Source organism: Suillus bovinus (genome assembly GCF_016758785.1).
Source record: "Suillus bovinus strain UH-Sbo-P2 chromosome Unknown EDB93scaffold_85, whole genome shotgun sequence".
Lineage (NCBI taxonomy): Eukaryota > Fungi > Basidiomycota > Agaricomycetes > Boletales > Suillaceae > Suillus > Suillus bovinus.
The window spans coordinates 123,025-140,947 of NW_024542141.1; the positions used below are offsets into that span (position 1 = coordinate 123,025).

General features: G+C 46.9%; 8 protein-coding genes across 8 annotated transcripts; 4 read left to right on the forward strand and 4 right to left on the reverse strand.

Moving 5' to 3' along the window:
* Positions 1-526: 526 nt before the first annotated feature.
* On the forward strand, positions 527-2,745 carry EDB93DRAFT_1093621 (serine carboxypeptidase S28-domain-containing protein; the record flags this gene model as incomplete). The annotated part of the gene is made up of 10 exons (XM_041446535.1): positions 527-785; positions 842-886; positions 938-1,232; positions 1,286-1,342; positions 1,444-1,628; positions 1,854-2,012; positions 2,064-2,088; positions 2,138-2,224; positions 2,272-2,359; positions 2,410-2,745. The coding sequence occupies 10 exons, from the start codon at positions 527-529 to the stop codon at positions 2,743-2,745; spliced, it is 1,536 nt and encodes a 511-aa protein (XP_041302936.1).
* A 3,420-nt stretch (positions 2,746-6,165) lies between these two features.
* EDB93DRAFT_1093545 (Calcipressin) lies at positions 6,166-6,923 on the reverse strand (the record flags this gene model as incomplete). The annotated part of the gene is made up of 2 exons (XM_041446525.1): positions 6,166-6,586; positions 6,646-6,923. 2 exons carry the CDS (start codon positions 6,921-6,923, stop codon positions 6,166-6,168), a joined length of 699 nt encoding a protein of 232 aa, XP_041302937.1.
* A 204-nt stretch (positions 6,924-7,127) lies between these two features.
* Positions 7,128-8,562, reverse strand: EDB93DRAFT_1175731 (uncharacterized protein). Its single transcript, XM_041450493.1, has 7 exons — positions 8,397-8,562; positions 7,942-8,337; positions 7,868-7,879; positions 7,764-7,814; positions 7,676-7,705; positions 7,581-7,621; positions 7,128-7,514 (listed from the first exon to the last, which is right to left on the reverse strand). Exons 1-7 carry the CDS (start codon positions 8,490-8,492, stop codon positions 7,415-7,417), a joined length of 726 nt encoding a protein of 241 aa, XP_041302938.1. The 5' UTR covers positions 8,493-8,562; the 3' UTR covers positions 7,128-7,414.
* A 284-nt stretch (positions 8,563-8,846) lies between these two features.
* Positions 8,847-9,673, forward strand: EDB93DRAFT_1093563 (uncharacterized protein; the record flags this gene model as incomplete). Its single annotated transcript, XM_041446528.1, has 5 exons — positions 8,847-8,889; positions 8,945-9,058; positions 9,113-9,299; positions 9,352-9,506; positions 9,561-9,673. 5 exons carry the CDS (start codon positions 8,847-8,849, stop codon positions 9,671-9,673), a joined length of 612 nt encoding a protein of 203 aa, XP_041302939.1.
* Positions 9,674-11,844: 2,171 nt separating this feature from the next.
* On the forward strand, positions 11,845-12,782 carry EDB93DRAFT_1093633 (uncharacterized protein; the record flags this gene model as incomplete). Its single annotated transcript, XM_041446536.1, has 2 exons — positions 11,845-11,983; positions 12,043-12,782. 2 exons carry the CDS (start codon positions 11,845-11,847, stop codon positions 12,780-12,782), a joined length of 879 nt encoding a protein of 292 aa, XP_041302940.1.
* A 444-nt stretch (positions 12,783-13,226) lies between these two features.
* On the forward strand, positions 13,227-13,833 carry EDB93DRAFT_895513 (uncharacterized protein). Its single transcript, XM_041457858.1, has one exon. The coding sequence runs from the start codon at positions 13,325-13,327 to the stop codon at positions 13,748-13,750; it is 426 nt and encodes a 141-aa protein (XP_041302941.1). The 5' UTR covers positions 13,227-13,324; the 3' UTR covers positions 13,751-13,833.
* A 243-nt stretch (positions 13,834-14,076) lies between these two features.
* EDB93DRAFT_1255097 (uncharacterized protein) lies at positions 14,077-15,662 on the reverse strand (the record flags this gene model as incomplete). Its single annotated transcript, XM_041453727.1, has 10 exons — positions 14,077-14,268; positions 14,322-14,376; positions 14,425-14,656; positions 14,712-14,846; positions 14,905-14,964; positions 15,216-15,229; positions 15,290-15,318; positions 15,375-15,413; positions 15,460-15,545; positions 15,596-15,662. The coding sequence occupies 10 exons, from the start codon at positions 15,660-15,662 to the stop codon at positions 14,077-14,079; spliced, it is 909 nt and encodes a 302-aa protein (XP_041302942.1).
* A 659-nt stretch (positions 15,663-16,321) lies between these two features.
* EDB93DRAFT_1093655 (uncharacterized protein) lies at positions 16,322-17,012 on the reverse strand (the record flags this gene model as incomplete). The annotated part of the gene is made up of 3 exons (XM_041446537.1): positions 16,322-16,555; positions 16,614-16,752; positions 16,804-17,012. The coding sequence occupies 3 exons, from the start codon at positions 17,010-17,012 to the stop codon at positions 16,322-16,324; spliced, it is 582 nt and encodes a 193-aa protein (XP_041302943.1).
* Between the last annotated feature and the right edge of the window lie 911 nt (positions 17,013-17,923).

The following is a 17,923-nucleotide window of genomic DNA, read 5'->3' on the forward strand; positions in this document are numbered from 1 at the left end:
CTTACTCGCCTCCTTGAACATCTACTGTTCACTAGACAGAGCGGTTCCGCAAAAGCCTGAGCTCACTTAGCTGGCATGCTGGTGTCTTCTCCCACCAACGCATCGTGGCGATGCTGCGAGAATCAGATACTCACAACTTCTCGTAAGATGATCCCATGGTTCAGCCTCGGAGCCGGCCTCTGAGTCGGATTGCTATGGGATTTAAATGGAATGGTCAGTGCCAGTGAGTCGTTAGTGAGCTTCTAATCTTGGCAGTCGCGCGGGTCAAATGTTCAGGTTCTGAATGCGATGAGCAAATCCAGACGTCTTTCGCCAAGTTCAGTTTGATGCGTGCATTTGAAGGCCGCTGAGCAATATGCTGCCAGCTACGTTCAATGCAATCCTGGGATCCATCTGCTGCCGAGTCTCGCTTGCGAAGCAAGTAGCACATGTCCCAATCAGAACGTCAGAAGGGTGGTACCTCGCCGTGGCTATAAAAGGTTTTTCCTCGACCACTATCATGTCTTGAGTGCCATCCCTGTCATCAATGGTTAACATTATATGGGGCCTTGCGTCGCTCCTGCTCGCAGGTCCCGCGTCAGCAGCTATCCCCAATGTCATACTTCGCGGCATGTCTTCTCTCCCAAAGCTCCCAGTGCCGGATCGTATCATCACTTCGCCGAATGGCACAGTGCTCCCACCCATTACCACCGTCTATTACTTTAATCAGCTCATCGACCACAAAAATCCACGCCTCGGGACCTTCCAGCAGCGATACTGGATGAACTGGGAGTTTTACCGGCCCGGTATGTCGTGAGGATTGAGGTACAGCTTTGAATAACATCAACCTGATGCATTGAAGGTGGCCCCATCATCTTGATGACGCCTGGAGAAGGTGCTGCGGATGGTTAGTTTACCATTGCTGATTGCGACTTTCTACAAAGCACTTGATTTTCAGACGCCACGGTGTTCATTACCAATCATAGTATCAATGGTCTCATCGCTCAACAACAGAATGGTACAGCCATCCTCATCGAACACCGGTTTTTTGGCTATTCCAATCCATACGACAACCTCACCTCACAATCTCTCGCTGTCCTTACCATTCAGCAGGCCATTGATGATCTCGAGTATTTCGCAAATACCGCTGACCTTCCGATGCCTGGAGGCGATGCTGTGAAACCAGGTCAGGCGCCATGGATATTAATCGGAGGAAGTTACTCAGGGGCCCTCGCGAGTTGGACGATAGTCAAGTGAGTAACTTACCGTCAGTGGATGTTGGTTTCAGTTGATGATTTGCGTAAAGCAAACCAGGACTTTTCTGGGCCGCGTATGCATCTTCTGCAGTCGTTGAAGTAATCACGTATGTCACTTTATTGAACTCGCCACTCGTGCCCCATTAATGTGATCTTTCTCCGACTGAATGTATCTGTATTGAAATGGGGTTTCATTCGACCCACACAGCGACTTTTATAAGTTTTTCACCCCAATTTACGAGTACATGCCACATAACTGTTCCTCTGATATAGAGGCAGTAATTGCCTACCTGGATGGGTTGTATATGGCTAACGACACAGCTGGAATCCAGATCCTCAAGGAGACATTCGGCCTGGGGGATGTTGTACATGTAGATGATTTCGCCAGTGCACGTGAGTCGCCCTTATCCTTCGTTCAGTTTTGAATTTTGTATGGAACGAATACAGTGTTCTGAAGGGCTTCTGATCCACACAACATCCGTAGTTTATATTGCCTTCACCAGCGCGCATAGTTCCTCCTTTTCTATATGGTTACCCCAAATATTCCTTTTGCGATATTCTTTTTCCCAAATTGTTTTCCTCCCTTCTCGACTCGTCTGACTCTGCGTGGGCCAACAGTTCAATCTAGCCTGTTCACTTGGAATACAAAATTGTTCGTCAAGCTCTGTGATGCACTCGAGGTCAAGGACGGTGTCATTGCCGGACCTGAAGGATGGGGACTTAAAAACGCGATATACTCTTGGGGAAACTTCTGGAACACTACATTCTACAACTATTGTAGGCGGTCCCTTTGATTTCTGATTGACGTGGCTAAACTTGATAGCAAAGCCTGTGGAATCGAGTCGGATGCCGAGTACGTATCCTTGAACCTAGTCATCTGTATTGGCTGATTGTGAAGCTAGAGCCTGTCTTGGGTCGTATGACACCAGCCAGATCTTCTGGACTAATGTCACCGTGAATAATTCATGGAGGTCGTGGTATTGGATGGTGTATGTGTTCTCATTAGTTCCAACATCCACACTGACAATTATTCTAGGTGCAATCAAATGGGGTTCTACCAGGTTGGCCCTCCTAAAGGCCAGCCCGCAATTGTGAGCCGCATTCTCCAACCCATTTACGACAAAGTACGTCTATTGGATTTGAAACATGAGCGTTCTTCAACATGAATTTTCAGCGCCAATGCGTGAACATGTTTCCTCAAGCATTCACCCATCCGCCTGAGCCTGCCACGAAAGAGATAAACGCGAAGTACGGTGGTTGGGACGTGAGCGTCCAGCGTCTCTTCTTCGCAAATGGCTTGCGTGATCCTTGGCGCGAGGCCACTGTCTCTGCTACTGGGCTGAATAAGCCAAAAAATCCTCGCATGCCGATCTATGAGAGCGATGGATTCCATACCTCGGATATGCTCACTAAAAATAGCATTGCAGACCCAACCATTGCAGCTGTGCAGGAAGCAGCATTGAGGTACATGAAGGAGTGGCTCGCTGAGTGGAAGCCGTCTAGAAACTAGATCATCGGGACTGGTGGATGGGCAAGTTGCTTATATTCTAGTAACGTTGAGCGAGAAGACTCTCCCGTAGCCAGATATGACAGAAGGCTGACAAATTCCTTTTGTATGGGGGATCGGTGAAATTTAGCGTGATGAGAATGGTGATTGGAAGAAACTTACACTCGTAGATAGGACCTTGAAGCTTGAAGGGTTGCGAGTCGCCTGTGATCAAGTTCAACGTGAAATAAGGTTGTTTCAACCCAACACAACTGATCGCCAGACTCCGCCGCAGCATAGCGTGAATTAAAACCTCTTTAGCGGGGAGTCGGGGACCCTGGCAGGCGAGACTCGGAGGTAGAGTAGCAGACCAAGACTAACCAAGTGGCAAGCCAAGCCTGGCATGAGTTGCGCCCTGCCAGTGACATACGAAAGTCATTACTAGTTTTCTGCTCAAGATGCCAATGCAGTCTACATATGCGGAATGTCTACGACAGCAGTGTCAGCCTCATAATCATAATATGATGGCATAACACATATGCATGTGCAACATCTGCGTACAGGGCCACTTGCATGTCACGTCAATGCCTCGTCAAACCTCATCCATGCTCAGTGTCTCGTCAACACCGCATCAAACCCCGCCCTGCATATCAACACTTTTCAACCGTAAGTATAACTTAGGTATATTTGTAACGTGTTGAATATTCCAGTTTTCTTGTGCAGTAGTGGAAAATCGTACGCAAGTCGAGTAGCGTGGATGTGTTTTTATCGATCTGCGGGGAATTTTTTCTGATCTTATTGCTGTTCTAGATCTGTTCGGAGTAGCCCAGAAACTCGTGCAGCAATAAGCATATCGATCACCTGCATATCGCGTGATCAATTGATTACTGGGCCAATGTGAAGGCAGAAAGAGGAGTCGACGACTCACTGTTACGAACATGCTTACTCTTCCAAGCCAATCAAGAGTGTTAGTAGCAGTAGAGCACTCTGAAGTTGACGTCCCGAGTCTATTGATACAAGGCGCAAGGGGTAAGTCATAGAGCTGAATCACGGATCTAAAGCGGATGGATCATACTCACACCCATCTGGCAAGTGAAGCCTGAGCAACAGGGCTCGAAATCCGGGCCGCAAAGCCCGAATTGTCCTGTGCATGAAGATGCACTGGCAGATATAGATGTTGTCAAAGTAACAACAATAGCGAGGAATGAAAAATGCATGTCTTGTGCTAGGTGATTTAGTATGCGTCAAGGGGATCCCGAATGATGGGTTAAAGAGTCAACGACTTGCTTATATATCCCATAAATCGTGTTTTGGAAGCGCAGGCTCGCAGTTCTATCAAAATGGTTGCAGCCCACGGACCTCAGTGCTGGCATAGGCAGAATCCCATAGTCGGCGGGTAACCAATTCAGAACATGGAAACTGAAGAAATGAATTTACCACAACCGCAGGCTTTAGATCCACGGCAGTGATAGAAATGACAAATGGTTCGATTCAAGGATGACAATGAAGCGGCATCAATGACGGGCTATCGATCCCCGCCACTACAAAGCAGGTTTTCAGGTTGTGTATTAGAGATCAACTTTTGCAGGCAGCTGTAGTGGTGGTGTCGTAGAAATTCGAATGTCCAGAGGCGACTTCGCGAGAACGGGGTCACTGTGCTTTCGAGATGCAGTCTCCTGTTTCTTGCCTGTGCCTTTCGACTGTGAGATGAGGCCACCTTTAGGCCTGCCGGTTGAGCGCATCCAATTACTATTAGCCGTGCAAACAAATAAACAAGATGAGATCATAAAATATGTCGACTCATGATAAAATCATAAGAACTTAATGGATTGTGCGCTTCGCACCTGATATGGAGGGAAAGTGTTGCTTGGTTGGTAGATCAATGTTCCCTCGAATTTGGCGCTAGTATATCCGTGACGAGCAGATACCGCCCTACTTGCCCTGTTTGTTGCTGGTAAAGAGAGGTTCGTCGCAAATCTAGCGTATCATAACTGCTCATGGGCGTGGTTAGAAATCATGGTGAATGCGACGATAGATGGAAAAGAGACGCGTACATCAACGGGAAACATAAGTCGAAAATTTGTTTGACAAGCTATGTTGAAGAGTGTTGAAGCACTGGAAACTAAAGTTCATGACATCAACTTCGGACACCACCGCAACAGCATGACGTTCACCTTAATATTACCCATACTTATTGATATAATATCCTGATGATATCAGACGGACAGGCCTGAATAGAATATAATTTCACAGTGATGCCAGGTGTCATTTCGTCCTGTAAGCATGCTGGCTTACCTGAAATTCCATATACTGTAGCTGATACTGAAAGCTAACCGCTAAGCTTTCATATGTGGTGTAAAGGTGATGCGCGGGCGGCGGCAAGGCGGCGGTCTGAAGATCTGACCAACTAGATAGATTGAACCATGCTTACTTACCTTTTTAGGACCACTGAGGCCAGCGATATCCGCTGACATAATCCTACCGCGCAGTTGTGCCGCAGACACCTGCAAGCACAACAAGTGAAGAGGAAACTTCTGTGGATGCACATATCTTAACTCACCTGCATGTTATAGTCGTATCTTGCAAAATCTGTGTTTGGTCCGATGTCTCAATACAGCACTTTCGAGTCACTAGTCATTGTTTGTCGTACTTCTCAACTTGTGAGGACAATAACTACTCCAAGTTAAGTATTGTCTGAATCTTCACAGCCATAGCAACTTGCTCAATCAGAACGGTTCCGTGCTGATTTCAAACCCTCTCCTTACATATTTCATCAGCATATCCGCTGTACGAAGATTGGTCTTGGCTTAGAGATACTGGCGAATTAATTTCAAGTACATGATGGATCGCGCGGTTATGTCCTTCATCAGGGGGATGTGTTATTCTCGCGCCCTTGTCACAATAAGTTCCGCGGCGTCAGCAATAGGAAATAACTGACAACAGAAAGCATAATCTTCCAGTTGGAATGAAATAAGTACATTCGTAATCGTATATTTGGTGGCTGCAGTAAGAGTCCAGGCATGTGGTTATAACTGTGATACAAGTCCATTACAAATGAGATGATGCTATAAGGGTGCCGACAACCTAGAAGCGATATGTCAGCCAAAGTTCAAAGCGGCGTGGTGAACACAGATCAGAAAATTATTTGGCAATAGAAGTTATCTCCACAAGGATCAGAACAGGTCTGAAGTATTTCATCAAGAGAAGGGCACAAGGAAAGATGCTCACATGGTGATATACAGTGTGCCAACGGGATAGATAATAGTACAACAATTTGCAATGCGACACTATGGAAAAAATATTAGCACCAGATTTAAACCATCACTTGAGTGAGGCAAGAAGGGTCAGAAAAAAAAGGCAATATCAAGATGTCCGCATGTAGGTCTCGGAACAGGTCTGATGTGTATCATCCAGAAGGAAAGGTGAAACATGGACTTACAATTTTTATCGCACTCGCGCTGGCGGCATAGCGGTTGCTACAGGTTTCCATCGTAGCCTGGCCGGGGATGGACAGCCATACTCCCAGTCAGCCCCCTCCGCATCGTCATCGTCATTCATATCGCAGTCCTCGACGTATACTCCCACTCCCACGCCATCTTCAGGCTCCAGAAGCACTTCTCGACTAGACCGCCTCTCCTGCAATTTCAACTTGTGAAGTGCAGCTATAAGATCATTTGCGAGAGGTGTAGCATTCGGTGGTTCTTCACGAATTTGTTCCCAGCCAATGGGCGGGGACCCAGGTGGTGAGATAAGAAAGTTCTTTTCGATCGGCGGAGGACGTAATAAATTTTCGTCTGCCGTTGGTGATGACGGCGAAAATATGGGGTTAGGTTCGGAACGATATACTCTCAGAATCGTAGGTATTCTGTGCAAAAAAAAAATGAGAAACACGATGAGTGCTTCGACTAAGTCAGATTCACGTACCTGTGTGGGAGAGTCAAAACAAGAGGATCACAAGCGTTCTTTGCGAGCTCGGCAGATTCCTCTGAGTAATATACGAGGATGATACGAGAAAATGATGCTATCGGCACCCATTGGTTAATCTCGCCATACGTAGCAAAGTGGTCGCGCAAAGCATTGATTATCGAAGGTTGGAAAAATGTTCGAGGAACTTGTGTTATCACAAGTGAGTTTGTGGGCTGAATAGACTTGGGCGATGCAAAAGAGTTTGCGCGCTGGGTCAGGATCGAAATATCTGGCATGTCGTGGCTAGTGCTGAGGACCTTGAGGTGGGAAGTTGTGTCGAACGCCGTCGAACTTTATATGTGCTCAAAAAAATCTTGTGGTTACATAATCGCAATTTGGCTGCACTGCCTTTGGCCCGGACAAACAGTCATGATTGATTAGCGCAGCAACAATCGCAGCATGAACACAGCTTATCATACAGTAAATGCGGTGTTGCGGGCAGTCCTTGTAGTTCCTCTGTGTTCTCCATTAATGTGAAGTGACTTTTGTCCTTTAGTCATTTCTCAAAGAAAATTCGGTTGATCGACCTATCCGAGTCTAGATTTCACAGCCCAATCGCACGAACAATACACGCAGTGTTAACGGATTGCAAGAATACGTATGGACACGTCCAGATGTTTGTTATCAAATCTCTTCTAGAGATAGTAAATCGAACTTCACCAGCGCTATTATCATACATCCCGACTTCTGATGCCAAGACCCCAAGGATTATCACACAGAACGATCGTTATGTGCGCAGTCGTTTTTGTACAGCATCCTGTTTCTCCTTGAGAGACTGCAGTTTCTCGTCTTTCGTGGCGTCGTAAGCGATGGTAACCTGGTTAAAGCTGTAACAATAAATCCACGTGGATCAGCTGTCGCACTAAAGAGACTGTATAAGCCTGATGACTCACGGATTATCCGGTGATTTCTGGAACTGCTTGTGCAACAGATCCTGTATGATTCAAATGTCAGACGTCTTGAAATTTGTGCTGACGGCGGCACTGACCTGATATTGCTGCAGGCGCAGCCCGGGATGCTGTGGTTGGGAAAATAGGATTAGCCTCGTGCTTCGCTTACCGGGGATGCAGCCGTACCTCGTCTTTCAGTTTTGGCAGCTCGCGTTCCTTGTAGGCTTCAAACGCAGCCTAGGTGAATTATAAATCGCGTATCAGAAACATACCATCAAGTGAGTTCTCACCTTGAACCGCCGCTATTAGGTGGAAAGTGTGTAAGTTGTTAGTATAGCCTTAGGAAGAAGGTAAACAATCTTGCCTCTGGGTGCCTTTCGATACCTGCAGCCTGTTGCCCTACACTGGCCTTGTCCATCTTTGCGGTCACTACCTCCAGTAGATCCAATGCATTATCGATGCCAGTTGCAGCATAGCTTTCGATCTCCTTAGGCGGTTCATCCTTGGGATTTGTCTCTGCTGCTGGTGTTGCTTCACTCAGGCTGCCTCCAGCTGCGATTGCTCCTGGACCAGCTGGTTTGACATCTTTCTTCTTTTTGGGTGCGGCCTTGGCTTTTACGGGAGGGGCAGCTTCCTCCTCTGCAAGCAGTCGCGCGTTCTCGGCTTTACGGGCGAGCTCGGCCAGACGCTTTGCTTCCTTTTCCTCCTTAGCTTTGCTTCCCTTGGCGCCATCCTCCCATTTCTCAGCCTCCTTTTTTGCCTGTCAACACCAATGAATGGATCCCATACAAAGGGTGTCGGCGGCGCTAATAGACGCACCTTGTCAGCAGCTGTAGCCTCTTGTTTCTTTGCCTCGTTCTCTGCCTTCTTGGCTCGACCACTCTCCTTTTTTGCGTTGCCACCTTTGGGAGCCATTTCTGAAGTTGATGGTATCAATCAGGTATAATCAAGCGAGAATGTTCGAGTTCAAAGAACCTTCAAAGGGAGCACTTAGTCAGATATTAATCTAATCTAATCAGCGGGATAACACTTAATTAGGAACATAGCCTCGTGTAATTCAAATAAGTAAATAATAGCAAAGCATAGCTTGAATTAGCCGTCGAGCAGCCCCATTTAAAGCGCTGCCTGATTGCTGCTTGTACCAGTACTTTTCATAGCCCAAATACCCGTTTCTTCTGTGTTCTACATCTCTTTCAGATCCTACATCATCCTGTCGTAGATCCCCATCAATATCTATTAGCGCCATCATTTCACACGAGACTCGCATCGATGGGTGATTCAACCGTAAGCAAATGGTCTGCAGGAGTAGGCTGTAAGTGCTATCGTTCAGCTTTGTTTCCTGCATACATATTGACGCCCCAAAACAGATGGTCCAGTCCTCTCCCAAACTGATCTTTATTTGCTCAATACCGAGCTGCAACTACACCCGATCATGGCTGGTACAAACCATGGCTTCCACCTCATGTTCAACCTTGTCACTGGTATGTCACCTCGGAATCAGTATCAACGAAGCTAATTTTTTATATAAACATAAGGTTCTACGGGCGGCTTCAACCCCAATGACCGGGATCGTGATATCCCTTTTTCTGCCAAGGACGAGCCTGCAACGCTTCCCCGCGTTCAAGATCTCATCATCATTACGGAATCCAGCCCGTGGTGCACGGTAGTACATAATGAGCGTGGAGTTACTATGGGCGATGTCTGCAGCACGATTTGGAAAGAGTGAGCACCTATCTATCAATCTTAGCGCCTGAGTCTATCCTTACCGACTCAGGTACACAGAGAATTATGTGACCGATGCAGAATTTAACGTTCTCCCTCCAAGATTGCAGGAACAGGTCAAGAGGGCCGCTACGCACAATAATGCCTCCGGTGCAGCTTGGAACATGTATTACAATACCCCTGCGCCAAATCGGTACAAGCGGGTCGGTGAGTCATTTGTGTGGCTTTTCTATTTTGCAATGTCTCATGCTATTTCTGTAGATTGGCTTCGAGACAAATACTACTTTGATGGTCTGTCAAAGAAGGACAGCTACTCGATTCAGCGCCTTGGTTTCAAGGCCCCCAACATATTTGTACTAAACCTCACCTCGTGATGGCCTCGGACCGTCACATTTCTCACTGTGCTCCATGTATCATACGTTGCATACTCTATGCCAACTCTTGTCATATCTAGGAAGACCTCACCCCCGCACTACGCACGACTGAGCGGTGAACGAATTATCAGGCGATTTTCGTCCGAAAGTATTGATCCGATGATCACTGGGTTGGAGCTTTGCCTCCGGGATCATCGTGATAGGAGTGACATTCATTTCAGCATGGGAACTAGGAATTGAAACTGGCGTGGTTTTACGAAGGACCAATAAGCACCCCAATGATCACCGGTATTACCCATGCCAAGCCCGAACTACAGCGAGTTTCTGGGGTGACCTCCGAGCCCAGAGACAGAAGGGGGGCCCAAAAGGTTCAACTGTGACAGTGTTGAGAGAGTAGACCCTTACGCAGGCGCTTGGATGCTTAGCAGCCAGCGCTGACCGTTAGACTGGATACTTAAGAACTTGGTGCCGCTGAAACTTTATAGAACCTTGATGGTTGGGCGGGACGACTATCTTTGATATGTAGCTAGTGATCTCGGAGCACTAGTATACCTTCCGGTTTCTCCTGGAATGAAGTGCGTCATAAGGGGCCCGTTGCATTAATGATAGTACGTATTCCGCACCGGCTGTTAAAATCAGTAGTTTGGGCCCAAAAACCCGTCTTCTGTCCAATTCAAGGAATGATTCCTAGGTTGACTAATGGAAATGAAAACCAAGGAACCTCGTGTCGTGTTGATCTGTCACGTCGGCTGTCATTGCCTCACGCTATACATACCCGTGCGACTCGATACGCGGTTCGGATGACTAGGTTGCAACTTGCGATATGGTTCAAGGGAGTCCTCGTGATCAATTCCAGGGATGATAATTGGAAATTTTTACATCACGAGCACAGTGAAGACGCTCAGCAGGAGCGCGCAAACTTACATTTGCACCTGAAGGCGCTTGACTGCGGCATGCCATCATATTAGTTCTAATGCCCAGTGACAAAGTACCGCAATTATGTAAAAGTAAGCACAGCCACTGATTACAGGGTTTGAGCAGTGGTCAGCCTGTCTAAATCCCTTTCTCGTCTCCCACTGCCTCTTTTTCCTAAAGGTCATTCCGCACAGTTTGCTTGCATTCTTGGAACTCTATAGCGACAGATAGCACTGTGCTAGCTGTCCATATCTTGAAAGGCTGTGGAATTGAATCAGTTCAGGAAAAGTACCCGGTTCCTGAAATCAAACCACTGCACTCGATTTCTAGATTCATCATTACATTGAGCACGCTCTCTAACTTTACCCGCAGGTAAACAGGTACTGGCAATTATCTCGAGATATGGTTGATGTGATGCTCCCTTCTCAGGCCTTCTTGGGCACTCAGACCATAGATATCGGCACAATCTCTTCAAATCTCTCCCCCAACGACTTCAAGCCGAGCCTGTGCCATACGTCCTGAGTTACTTCTGTATTAATAAGTGTAACCTAGGTTCCTTCCATTTCCTGTGAGGCAAATTCTATACTTTTATGTTTAAATCCTGAATTAATGTATTGATTGGTTTCTGTCAGTGACGGCGTGACACTCCCAACAATCACACTTATATCTAGAACAACAGCCCAAAAATGCTATATGACTCGCCTGAGGCAGTTAATACTCCCTTCATACCCCCTCTTCCCTCGCCTGAAAGTCTGGCGCCGCCCGTCATTCCTCCAGCGCCTCAAAATCACAACCCACCTGCGTGGGCTCAACAGCCCCGCACGCCAGGGCAATATCCGTATTACCCCTCGACACCGTATAATACCACGCCATTTATCCCTCCCATACCCCCCATACCCAGCGCGCATTCTACTCCTATCATGCCTCAAAGCTCCTACTTCCCACCTCCTGCCAATCTTCCAAATGTATATGGGGCACCACCTGGAAATGGATTCTCGGCTGATTACACTGGGTATCCAAACGGCAACCCTTCACCGTATGTACCTACCCAACCTCCTCCAGGCACACCTTGGCCAGCATCAGCACCAGGGACAGGATACACATTCCAACAACCGCTACCTCCAGGTCCTCCCAATTGGGGTCCCCAACTAGGGGCTTTCACCCCCGGATATCCTCTACCAGGGGCATTTCCTACTCCTGCAGGAGTGTGGGGGATGCCCCTGCCTGGTGGGCCACCTGGTATGCCACCATCAAACATGTATGCTGGTCACACACCATGGGTACACCCAACTGCACCGCCCCCTGCTCCACCACAACAGCCTGACACTGCTCGCGCGAATTTTCGATGGACGAGCAGTGCGGACCATATCGACCATTTTGCCGAAGGGCCACATTGTATGTACACCATATTCAGGCTAGATAGATGTCTTCTGAACCGGCATCATTTTTATTAGACGGGCCCGTTCTCGAGCCTTTTCTCGTAAGGGCGGTATCTGCGACGATTAGCATCAATCCCCTCCTATCTCCACCCACAGATTCGCATGAAGACTACCTCCGCTGGAACATGACTTTCCCAACGAGTACTTGTTTTCGCACAACCGGGCCAAAGCGTTCATGGATCAAAGGGCGTGAGGCACCCGCTACGTTCCCACGTCTGTCATACATCCGCATCATCTCACGGTCATTCCCGTGGATGATCTCCGTCAAAGCCAGACGCCCAAAAATTGGTGTGACTTGTGGCGAAGTAATCGAAGCCGTTTCCGCTTATTTTCATGGAGACGTCGCAAAAAAGGAGTACGAAGGTGTTTCAACCCGTCGTCGACGGGAGATTTGGCAAGCGTATCAGCATAACCGCTCAACAGACAGCAACGTCCCTGGCGGTCACCTTGGTGAGCAGCTGAGACGCCTTGATTGGCTCTGCAGTAATTCGAGGTGGGGGGGTCTTGTCCGTAATGATGAATTCGTCAGAGATGCTTGTGGAGACGTCTTGCCTTGTACTTTCGAGCTCAAGTGCATCCCAAGCTACCCGCTCACGCCGGAGGAAGCTAGTGAGCAGCAGCGGATTGCACGGCACGCTGAAAACCGTGCTCGTTCTCGTCCAAATTCTCGTCCAAGGTCTCTGTCGTCTCGATCTAACTCTCGTGAAGGGCGTGACACAGAGACTACTACCGAGGATGAAGAAGACCTGGAATGATACGTCTTGCATAAACAAGACACGTTGCGCGGATTTCTTATTCTTGTTTCACGGGGGTTTCACTTCATAGCGTTTGATAGTGTAGCTGTGACCTTTTTGGCCAATTTATTCTTCATATATTGTTGTTCTATTTTTGCTGTCCAACAGCTTGGAGTACTCACACTCTTGTACATACTACAACAATAAAACTAACTTTCTCGGTGGCTTAGACACAATAATGATTCTGTACGCCATATTTTAGGCAAGAGGTACTTCATAGGTTTGGAATTCGCAAGGAACATCAACTTAGCAGTTGCTAAAATAGGAAAGTCGTCAAAAACATATGTTACGAGTCTAGCTTATGACATTCGAAGTTCCATACGGGAGATGTCGAGGAGAGAAAGTGAAACTGTGTCACGATGATCTCTTGTGACAGCGTGTGGTGTGTGGTCTTGATGGCTTACCGTAAGTTTCAGCGCAACACAAGTAACAATGGCTTCAACTTGTTCCACTATCCACAACTACCTTACATAACTTATGGACTCGACTATGGTATATAAGGCATGGTCATTTCCTCTGCATGGACATCACCTTTCATCTCTTTCCTTCACCTCATAGTCAGTTTACTGGTAAACCAACCTTGTCCTCAACGAACACGAACTCCTTCCGCGAGCCCATGCTTTTACAGACGCCTCGAGCACGTCCGGGCATCCAAGTCTTCAGTAAACCCTGGAGACACTCTGAGAGACAGTGCCCCTGTCCCTCAACTTGAAGCGCGGCGTTTCCGCCTCGATACACGTTATATGCGTCGGTTGGAGGATCAACCAAGGCTCGCTGCGTCTCCCGTCAAATTCGTAATAATGAGATACTCAGCCAAGGAATCGCCATTCTTCAACTGTATGATGACTTGGGTGTTGCCATTTGGTCACTCAAATCATTATACAAACGGGGATTGTCAGTTCTTTGGGCTGAGTGGATCGTATTGCTGAATTAGACTGGAGATCTGGCAACGCTCGGTTGACCTTCGATCGATGTTTGTAGCTTGTACGAGGCGGAAACGCCGCGCTTCATGTTGGGTGCTATGGGTCATGGGGTGTCTGCAGGGTGTTGTTACCCGTCTGTAGGCAGGTAGTGTAGCAATGCAGTGAGATGTTTAAATTGATCGGCGATTTGTCTGGCCTATTTGTCTTTCAAATGTACTTTCGAACACTAGATAAAATATACAGTACCACAATGAAACACGAAGAAGACAGCACATTATCCCGCCTGCTGCAGAGTACCCGATAACTGTTAATCAGACTGAACCTTTCCCATGCTACACATTGCTGGTTGAGATATGCCAGAAAGAAATCGACGTCATGCCGGTTGCTGGATCTAAGTCGTCTACGAGCTTAGCGTTATATTCTCGAACGCTAAGGATCAGGCGTGGCCCTAGCACAAACATGTACACGAGCTGGGAAATTTGACAAATACAAAGATGCATCCAAAATTCCAGGGAAGATGCGTCCTGTAGAAATTATGAATCGTGGATGTAAGTGGTGGAGAAAGAGATCGGCATACCGCTGAAATGATCGAAAGCAAATTAATGAGCTGGAAACAAGAAATAGCGAAAAAGCTAGAAAGGTCAGCAGCAAAAGGAACCACAATCACATCACGGGCTTACATCGCAAAGTAAATCAGGTGAGTTTGCATTAACACCGTGAAACAGTCCCCAATGAGCCCTGCTGCCGAATATCGTCGCAGTTCACGGAAGTGTTTGACAGCAATCCGGACTGCGAGACAAAGTACAAGAACCTCCCACACAGTACTGAGCGTCCAGATGATGAGACACACAAATACGCCATCTCCCTTATAGGTGAGGCTACACTGATAGGTATCGGAGAGAATGAGCTCCTCTAGCATTCGTGAATTAGCCTGACGCATCAAGTCTGTAATCCATCATTAGCTTACCCCCTGAAATAAGCCTCGCTGAGAGTGTGGTCATTACTCCGTTGTAGATACTGATAACCAGGAAGATGACGACGAGAAATACCAGCACCTTTTTAGATCGCTGATACATGGCATGTAAGCGAGCGATCATAATGACTTGCATGATGTTTCAGTCGAGTGAATAAAACTGGAGTCTTGGAGACGAATGGCTCACCACCCAGCATTACACCTCCGACCATACTGATATAATCTAGTGCGACATGCATGACCTGACCTAACGAATCCAGTGGGTCATCAGCCTCGGAAAATCACGTTTGAAACAAACTCACAGCTGTGATAGTCATTGGCTCGAACCAACAAGTTAATAGAGAATCTTACTCACCCCTGCATTGGAATGGTATAATTGGAGTAAAATGCTTGTCATCGGTGGACAATACTCACTACATCTGTCAACAAGATTGTCGGAACATATACTAAATGCCACCAGTCAGAAAGAAAAAAGTTAGTGCACGTGAGAAAACATACACAGGATGCCGATGCTAATTGTGAGAATTGCACATTAGCACAACACCACTTGCTTGCTAGCTGTCCAGACATACATGGCAAATAGTAATCCAAGATAGCGCACCTAGGATGTCATCTAGTCAGCACGTGTCAGTTAAACTCATATTACGAACTACATACACTGAGATATAAAAAGGTCATAAGGGACCAGCGTTGGCTCTGTCGCGAATTAATGGTCATTTTGTTCTAACAGGATTCGACTCACCCAGACCAGTTCAACCTTTAAAGCTGTTCTTAGCAAGATGTCCACTCCAATGATAGCATTACCCACCTCTTGTCCAAATGTGAGTACTGGAGAGACCATAAGATTATGAGCTGTTCTTGAGATCCATCTTGCTTACCCCAATCGTACATTGCTACGGCAGAGACAGCAACTGCGAAACCACAGCCAAGGTGAGATCGAGACATCACCGTCATCATCAGACTAGTTCTACACGAACCTATAACATAGCTGAGAAAGAAACCAGAATCGATGGCTGGCCACCAAGAGGGATCATTTGAGACTAGAGTCATGTTTCCTGAAAATGGATGGATGTGGGAGGGTGCGAACTTGGTCGACGTATGACAACTATTTCGTGCTAGATATACCACCATGGGCCAGCGCCTTCATCAAAAGCCGAGATGATCGTGATGGAATATCCGTTCCTGCCTTCATTAACTGACCCAAGTAAGCATTTTTGCATGAAAGTAGAAACGTGAGTCAACCCACGTCAGCCTTCGGGTGAGTCAAAGTAGACGTTGAACACGAGACTGCAAAGCCGTGACTCACGCGAAACACGTTGGAAGTCAAAACACCGCAAGATTTCGGCAACTTATGGTTGACCTGTGCGTGTCTACCCTTGTGACGGTCGTAGTACCGCAGGGCGTACTAAATCACATAACATCGCTGAAGAGCGAGCATTCACTGGCAAGTCTTCCTGTTTCCACGCATAAAAGATGTTGGAAATCTACCCTATCAGATATTGATGGGGTGCTTGAACCAGACACGTATTTAGCCAGCAAGGCCGGGAGTCCAGCATGCGAAAACGTAGTTTTTAGAGTCTAGTTAGAAGACAAACGTAGCACGTTCACAGTAGCGTTTTCGAGACGTTTTTATTGTTGCTTTTGGCATTTCTGTTTTCAATGCCGAAAACAGTTTCCCTCTCATGTCTGAGTTTGAATTTACGGAACCCATCATCATGTCTGGTGCGTCTTTCTCCTGAGGTCCTCGACCGCTTGTATAAAGGTTCCTGGTGGAATGTTTCTTCATTGGGTTGGGTCTCACTGGCAGAGCTAGGGGATGTGAAGATGTGTTTGAACGTCTAAATTGACATTTGAGTGTCAGTATACCCTGAAGGTCAGGGAAGCACTAAAACTTACTCGGACAAGTAAAGCACCTTTGAAAAGCCCTCTTGTTGGGTCCTCACGATCATACCTGCCATCCTGGTACATGAATGTTGGCCAAGAGTGTGCAGTAACTTGGAAGTTATGGTCATAGTTTCGTATCTCGTCCTGTGTTCTACAGTCATAATCAGCAGTATACCAGCCAGTTACATAGTAAAAGTCGTACCTCTTATCTGCCCAGTTAAAGTCAACAGGACAAATAAGTTCTGCAGTAGCATCATGATAGAATCCACAACCAGACTTGTCCTGTGAGGAGATCGCTGGGTTGGGGGTAGGCTGTTTCTCGTTCAGCCAAGAAGCAACTGCTAGCTTCAAGGAAGCAGCATTATCGCCACGGGCCGAATCTGCGCCTCTATTGAGCTGAATCGAGTGCATCATCAATCTGATATATTTGGACAATGCGTGACTTACTTTCTGATAGGTGCTGTTGAGTTGATATCCATCACTCTGGGAGTAGATGAGGTCGCGGACGCATGGGACCCAACACTGTAACTGCTCAAACGAATCATAGATACGGTCCTCCCTTAAATTTTACAAGTCAGATCAAACTGTCCAACTGAAGTAAGATCATATATACTTGTCCGTGTGTTGTACATCGTCTTCACCACATAGAGTGGTCCTTCGGTCGTATTCTCCAATGAGATCCTCAACTCTGTAATTTAGGCTCACAAGCCGCCAAATGGCTCGCCCAGCAAGAAGATAAGGATCACCACAGCTGCAATGACACAAGTGCCGTCAGATACATACAGCAATCAAAGGTGGTAGTACCTCACCATTTATTGCTGCATTCTCCCCGGAGCTCAGCATTTTGCTCCTCTAAAGTGGCAATGTGCCACTTTAGTGCACTATGGTTCTCATGCTGTGGATCATCATAGTCAGAAGACTGAGACATGGTAGAGGATGTAATGAAGGATATTCGTGTATCATCCACCAAACCATGACGAGCTTTCAAAGACCGGATTATCAGGCAAGTATTACGATAGTTGGAGTCGCTGTTGACTAAATGATGTAAATTCCTCCACTGTGTTTGGAGTATCAGAATGGAATCAAATGAAATGTACAATCATCTCCATACCGGATCTTGTAGCTTTACCAAAATTTGCGAATGTAAACAATGTCACCTTAAGAAGTAAGGTCAATGCCAAGTGTGTTCCATCTCCAGAAACAAATACTTAACAACAACCTTTCCTTTTAGAGATGACGCCTATACACAATCAATTACGTTTTACGAGCTCACGCGTTGTTGGCACAAGGAACAGTGTAAAAGAGATGTGTCCCAGGCGCCT

Excerpts from the sequence above, each read along its gene's own strand:
- EDB93DRAFT_1175731 (XM_041450493.1), bottom strand. The coding sequence starts at position 8,492 with ATGGCTCCCAAAGGTGGCAACGCAAAAAAGGAGAGTGGTCGAGCCAAG. Across the intron at positions 7,622-7,675 it reads TGCGCCTGCAGCAATATCAG|GATCTGTTGCACAAGCAGTT; the intron begins GTCAGTGCCGCC and ends TGAATCATACAG. Across the intron at positions 7,515-7,580 it reads CAGAAATCACCGGATAATCC|CTTTAACCAGGTTACCATCG; the intron begins GTGAGTCATCAG and ends TTATTGTTACAG.
- EDB93DRAFT_895513 (XM_041457858.1), top strand. The coding sequence starts at position 13,325 with ATGGTCATTTCCTCTGCATGGACATCACCTTTCATCTCTTTCCTTCAC.